The following is a 7,129-nucleotide window of genomic DNA, read 5'->3' as shown; positions in this document are numbered from 1 at the left end:
AACTACTACTACTACTACTTAACTACTACTACTACTACTTAACTACTACTACTTAACTACTACTACTTAACAGCATCACTACTTCACTTTGTGGACACTCGAGGGAGAGTGTTTTCCCCCTCTCTTCATTTTACTGTTTATATTTGAGGACTGGTCTTTTATTCTGAAGGTTTTTGTCGCTGTGCTGTGATGGTAACTGCTCAGTTTCCTTTGGGATAATAAAGTTTTATTTCATCTAATTCTGCGATGGTGAGTTAGTTTGTTGTGGCTGCAGCTAATAGTTGGCCCCAACAAATATTCCAGTGTGAATTAATCGCACAAGAACTGTTTAATATGTTGCCATTACTCACTGGAGTTGTCGCTGTCTTTCTGTTAGCAAAATATCTTGTGAATTAAAACACAGGTTCAAAGTTCATGCTTAATCATCCAGGTACCAAATCCATTAATGCTCAGTCAGGTCATCATAACGGGTTATAATGAAACTTTCAGAAAATAATCATTGGGTGCAGCAGCAACTTCATTTTAGCTACTTTAGCACTTTTGTATTTCCTGTTCTAGTGGACTTGCCCGAAGCAGAGAAGCTCACCCTCAGTTTGTGTTGCCACAAGAACCGTCGGTCTGCATGGAAGGCCATCTTTTTTGAGTGCCTTAGCAGCGGGAAGCACTTCCTCGAACAGGTTCTGGTGAGGAACCCTTTTGAATTTTCTTCCCTAGGCCTGTCGCGATAAACAATAAATCAATTAATCAATTAATCGCATGATAAATGAAAATGATTGACCTCGTTTTCATTTATCAGCTTTATCGTTTTTTTCGTGCCTCTCTTTCTACTGAAGACACTGGATGACAAAATGCTCAACTCCGGTGCTCTTCACTGACGCCTCCCTTTCTCTTTAAAATCTGTTTTAACGATCCAAAATCACATTTTTGGATCGTTAACAGCAGCTAAGCTGAGAAGCTAAGCTAACACGCCAACCTCGGGGAAAAAACCTCCATCTTGTCAATGCTCCAAAATTCATGGTTGAAACCCGTGCCTTTGTGTAAAAAAAAAATGTTTTTCTCTGCAAAAAGAAGCTGGGAACTTGTTTACTGATATTTTATTAAAAGCTTTGTGTGACAAATGCTAAAGAGCTCAAACCACACCAAGCATCCGCCATTTTGAGAACCAATAAACAGGAACAAGAGACAGCCCATGTCACGTCAAGGGGCCTCCCTCCCATTTTTCTTAGAGACACGCTGCTCGCTCCCTCACTATCCATCCTTCAGTTCAAACAGTCTTATACTGCCATCTGGTGGTCAAAAAAGGTACTACACACAAATTAACCAACATTTCTTCTTAAATTTGGCAATAATTACTAATTATTGTCAAATTTCAAACAATATTATCGTTTATCGCAATAATTTCTGAGACAATTAATCGCCCAGCAACATTTGTTATCGTGACAGGCCTATTCTAGTTGTTGACAATATTTATGAAACCAAGAAGAAATGGTCTTCGATCTTCTTGATTCCTTCTGCTCGTCAAGTTAAGAAGGTTTGATGAAACGCGTGCTGATGAAATTCTGCAGCTTACAGAAGGTTTTCTTGGTGTAGGCCACTGCGCTGGACCTGGTCAAACATGAGGAGTTCAACCAGCTGAAAGCGTTACTGCAGCTGGAGTTTCGGCCGTTGTCTCGGCTGCTGCTGCTGCTTGGATGGAGTCAGTGCCGCAGCCTGGACTCTGCTCAGCTGCTGCTCCGCACCCTTCACACCGAGCAGGTACAAACTGAAGCATTCAGCTCTTCTGCACCAGAAACCCAAGGGCACACGACTCATCCTCTCGTTGATCGTTTTAATCTTTGGCTTTGTGCTCTTTATACGTTCGTTTTTCCAGGTTTCAGCCAACGACCGAGTTCTGCAGGACTTTTGTAACCTTTTGTCATCTCAGCTCGGAGTACTTGAATGGTGTAAAAGCAACAACCCGTAAGCACTTTCTGAAAAGCCACTTTACTGTCGCCTGCTGCAGAAAGACAGACGATTATGTTTTTGCCTGTGTGCAACAGCTGATTCAGTTTTCAACATTAAACAGAGAAACGTTCACAAAGCCTATTTTTTTCTGCGTAAAGCTGAGACATGAAATCCATGTGCTGTTGTAGTAAGATAAAATGATCATTCCACATTTGTACTCGTATTAGAATTGTTTAAAACCCACAGAGATAAACAGGATAAACAGCTGAAACTGACTCTCACAGAGAGCTGAGTGTGAGTTTGTGGGGAAAATAAAATAAAGTTAAACGGAGACGCACCTTTGCTTTAGTCTGGGCGACACAAGTAACTCTTAGTGTTGATGTTTTAATTATAAGAACCGAAGCAGCAGAAACACGAGTCTCACGGAGACGCTCAAACAGCTCCTGCAGCGTCCACACACAAAGAGGGAAGTTGTTCATGTCTGTACGACGACGACACATTAATCTTTAATACAAACTTCATTTTAGATTCAGAAGTCCTGAGGACGTCAGGGATGCAGTGGAAACAAAAAAGCTCTGGATGTTGTGGTGCTGTCTTTGTTGACACGCCTTTGCAACATCGGGGGCCGTGCCACTGGACTGGCAGACTGGGGTGGTGGTTCCTTTCTTCAAAAAGGACTGGAGGGTGTGCTCCAATTACAGCGGCATCACTCTCCTTACCTCCCTGGTAAGATCTATTCAGGGGTCCTGGAGAAGAGTCAGATCGTTGGTCGAACCTCAGATCCAGGAGGAACAATGCGGGTTCCATCCTGGCCGTGGAAAATCCAACATGGCCACCACCATATAAATCTGTAAACTGGCCACCCCTATCGTTTAAGGAAATTATGCTTTCTAGTTTTTATATTGCTTAAAATATTAGTTTCCTCAAATGAGTGGGGTGGCTGAAGATTAATCCATACCGGTCAAGGCCATCCATCCATTATCTTTACCCGCTCCTTCCTATTCGGGTCACGGGGCTGACTGGTACCCATATTCATCAGTCACTGTGCGATAGACAGGGGACACCTTGGACAGGTCTCCAGTCCATCACAGGGACACGGAGACAAACAACCATTCACTCTCTCTCACCTAGGGACAATTTAGAGTTACCAGTCAGTCTAACATGCATGTTTTTGGTCTGTGGGAAGAAACCGGAGTACCCGGAGAAAACTCATGCAGCACAGAGAGAACATGCAAACTCCACCCAGAAAGATTCAGATTCAGAGATTCTTTGTTGTTTCACCACATGTGGTACATGTGGTGGAAATAAATTATGTACACGGGGTCCCAGTTGCAGCCAATAATAAACTGTAAAAGAAAACCAGTAATAAGAGCTAAGATATGAACTAAGAAAAGCATAAACTAAATGTACACTAAGCACTAGTAGCATAAAATCAATACACCTAACAGCAGCAGGAACATGAGTCTGTGTGAGCAGATGAGCACACATGAACACATCAACATGAAACAGATCAGCAGCAACATGAAACAGATCAGCAGCAACATGAAACAGATCAGCAGCAACATGCTTTGATTCTTCAGTGATTATTCTGGTTAGAGATTCACGAGTCTAACAACCTCAGGGTAGAAGCTGTTCCTCAGTCTAGTGGTTCTACACGTAATGCTCCTCAACCTCCTTCCTGAGGGGAGTGGAGCAAAAAGTGTGTGTGCTGGGTGAGTGGGGTCCTTCATGATGCAGGCGACTCTCTTCCTGCATCTGGAGGTGTAGATGTCTGTGATGGTGGGGAGGCTGACTCCAACATCTTCTGTGCAGCCTTCATGCCACACGTTGATGCTAGAGCACAGAAAGGCCCCCGGACCGGGATTTGAACCAGGGTAACCTGCTCACTGGGAGGTGGCAGCTCTACTAACTGCGCCACCGTGTCACTCCAAGGCCATCATAGAATCTGTTAAACAAAAAAACATTAAGGTTTCTTTGTGTTCCCTACAGTTCAAGTCCAGAAAACTTCAAACGTTCACTGTTCCAATCCTTCAACGACAGGGGACATCGGTGTACCACCTTTTTTTTAAAATTTCTCCTCCTACACACTACAGGTGTCCAGCCTGGAGCTGGTGTTGTGTTAGAACTTCAGTTCTTAATTTCATGTTGTGTTTTTGTGTTGGTGTCTTTGTGCAGAGGGCTGTCAACTAAAGTGCTGCTGGCCCAGCTCCAAACTCTGGGCAGCCACTCAGCGCTGTATCTTCTGCACACTCTGACGCCTCTGACTCGCTACGAAGAACACCGGATCTTAGATCTGCTCCAACAGCTGCCAGATTCACCAAGAGCAGGTTGGTGCTGCACATTTTACTTTTGTTTAATCTCAGACGAGTCTCGCTGTGGGTTTACTGGTCATGATTGATTTTTACAATCTCACGACCTCTGCATACTTGGTGTTGTCCCAACTGTTGCAAACGTACAGCTGTGTCAGGATTACTGTAACTTTTTTACTTGTTCTATTATTGAACTTAATTTAACTAAAGAAATTGCTTTTCCTACTAAAATGCAGTGTGGATGCTTATTGCAGAAGAACTTGCTGAAAAACAGCTGAAATATATGCTGAAATGGAAGAACAAGCGTAAATCAGCAGGAGAAAGCAGAAAGAAGACAAGTTGAAATGAGTGCAAATGTAGAATTAGCTGAAGAAGCTCAAATTAGCATAAAACATCTAAATAGTAGCTGAAATAACAGAAACTAACAGAAAAGAGCTGAAAGGAGCAAAACAAGTTGAAATTAGCAGAAATAATTGAGACTGAAAGTAGCAGAAATTATCATGAAAAACTTGAATTTATCTGAAAACAGCTGAAATGAGCTAAAATATGCTAAATAGCAAGCTGAAAAGGTAGAGCAAGCTTAAATTAGTGTAAGAAAGCAGATAAAAACATGTTTGCCCAGTTAGGCCTAAAGAGGCAGAAATGAGCTAAAAAAATGATAAATTATCTGAAAAAGCTGAAATTAACATAAAACCAGTTAAAAAGTAGCTAAAAGGGCAGAAAGAAGCTTAAATTACAAGAAGGAAGTGGAGAGAGCACATTTTAGTTGAATTAGGCTGAAAAAAGTTGAAATGAGTGCAACAAAAGTAAAATTAGCTGAAAAAGCTCAAATGAGCATAAAACTGCTTATGAGTAGCTGAAATAGCAGAAAAAGCTGAAATAAGCTGAAAGGAGCATAACAAGCTGAAATTAGCAGAAAATGTTGTAGTTAGAAAGAATCTGAAAGGTGCACAAAACTGCTGAAAAATGTTTAAGTTTGCAGAAGGACGTTGAAAGAAGCTGAACCAGAACAAAATGTGAAAGGAGCAGTAATAGATTGTAAACAGATGAAATGAGCTCGATTCATTTTGTAAGAGGAGAAAAATGTTTTAAAAAGCTAAATTTGCTCCAATACGAAGAGTCATAGCAGGATTGTCCTGAAAGAGCTGAACATTCTGATTCATGATTTGTTGAAATGGCACAAAAACTGTGGAACGAGAAAGAAACTGATAAACGTTCGGAAGAAAACCGCATCACGATAGAGTGAATGTTTCATAAACGTTCACACAATAACTAAAATGTTCCCCACAGAAAAAACATTAAGATCCTTCATTTACCTCCTGAAATAGACACTTGATCTAAATCCTACTTTTTCTGAGTTTAGCTCATTTTAGTTCATAGCTACTGTTTTGCTGACTTTATGTTTGGCTTGTTTTAACTTTAACAATTAACTTTCCAACAAATTTCAGCTCATTCCATTTTTATAAAAAAAACGCATTTTCAGTTTTATGAGTTTTTTTGGTCTTGGGGAGGGTTATACGTAAACCTTTCATTTGTTATTTGTTGTTTTTATTCCTGCAGAAGAAACCGATGCAGTCAGTGGAAGTGCTGGCGTGCAGAAGAACGTAGTTTTGTTCCGGGGCTTCTGTGCCATGAAGTATGCCATCTATGCACTCTGTGTAAATGTACACAAATACTCCAACTGCACAGAGTGCGAGTCAGTACAGCACCACCAGCCTGCGGAAACGGACCAAAACAAAAGCTCGGTGTCCTCAGAAGGTATGCGTGTTGTCTGTCAGCAGAAGCTGAGCCTTTCACAACACTTCCTTTAAACACCAACTGCAGATATCACAATATGTGTGAGCAAACAAATTATAATTTATATGATTAAACCAAAAGACTGTGCCTCCATCATCGCTTCTTACAATGATCTTCCACTCTGGCATGAAAGTGATTTATTTAAAATCTGTTAAATGGACCAAATCACAGCAAAGGTCATCTCAGTAGAAAAGAAGAAGTCCAAATCTTTAATCCAGTTCAGATCCAGAATTAAATCCAATGAAAGTCGATCTGAACCCAAATATGGATTTAAATGAAAGGACTGGAAGAAGTTTTCTGTCTGCGGAAGCAACACGTTCATGGCGGTCCTCAACCTGAGCAACATGGAGGCGACAGTGGAAAGAAATGACTCTCTTTGAACAGGAACAAACCTCCAACAGAACCGGAACCAGAGCCAGAGCCAGAGCCAGAGCCAGAGCCAGAGCCAGGATGTGATGCTGTTAGAGAGGAAACAGAGAGGCTTGTCCAGGTGTAGTTTATATGGTCCAGGTGTAGTTTCTATGGTCCAGGTGTAGTTTCTATGGTCCAGGTGTAGTTTATGTAACCCAGGTGTTGTTTATGTGGTCCAGGTGTAGTTTATGTGGTCCAGGTGTAGTTTATATGGTCCAGGTGTAGTTTATGTAACCCAGGTGTAGTTTATGTGGTCCAGGTGTAGTTTATATGGTCCAGGTGTAGTTTATATGGTCCAGGTGTAGTTTATGTGACCCAGGTGTAGTTTCTATGGTCCAGGTGTAGTTTATGTGACCCAGGTGTAGTTTATGTGGTCCAGGTGTAGTTTATGTGGTCCAGGTGTAGTTTCTATGGTCCAGGTGTAGTTTATGTAACCCAGGTGTAGTTTCTATGGTCCAGGTGTAGTTTCTATGGTCCAGGTGTAGTTTATGTGGTCCAGGTGTAGTTTATGTGGTCCAGGTGTAGTTTCTATGGTCCAGGTGTAGTTTCTATGGTCCAGGTGTAGTTTATGTGACCCAGGTGTAGTTTATGTGGTCCAGGTGTAGTTTCTATGGCCCAGAAGTAGTTTCTGTGGCCCAGGTGTAGTTTCTATGGCCCAGGTGTAGTTT

General features: G+C 41.6%; 1 protein-coding gene across 1 annotated transcript in view; it reads left to right on the top strand.

The window, feature by feature from the left end:
• LOC119427242 (zinc finger FYVE domain-containing protein 26) overlaps nucleotides 1-7,129 on the top strand; it is an 11,680-nt gene that overhangs the window by 2,676 nt on the left and 1,875 nt on the right. The window contains exons 2-6 of the mRNA XM_037694823.1: nucleotides 559-683; nucleotides 1,591-1,755; nucleotides 1,871-1,959; nucleotides 4,120-4,271; nucleotides 5,814-6,011. Of these exons, the coding sequence (XP_037550751.1) occupies nucleotides 559-683; nucleotides 1,591-1,755; nucleotides 1,871-1,959; nucleotides 4,120-4,271; nucleotides 5,814-6,011 (729 nt within the window). The remainder of the gene's footprint in view (nucleotides 1-558; nucleotides 684-1,590; nucleotides 1,756-1,870; nucleotides 1,960-4,119; nucleotides 4,272-5,813; nucleotides 6,012-7,129) is intronic.

Source organism: Nematolebias whitei, chromosome 21 (genome assembly GCF_014905685.2).
Source record: "Nematolebias whitei isolate Nwh7 chromosome 21, NemWhi1, whole genome shotgun sequence".
Classification (NCBI taxonomy): domain Eukaryota; kingdom Metazoa; phylum Chordata; class Actinopteri; order Cyprinodontiformes; family Rivulidae; genus Nematolebias; species Nematolebias whitei.
The sequence above is the reverse complement of the archived record's forward strand: the minus strand, read 5'-3'. Positions and strand labels throughout refer to the sequence as shown.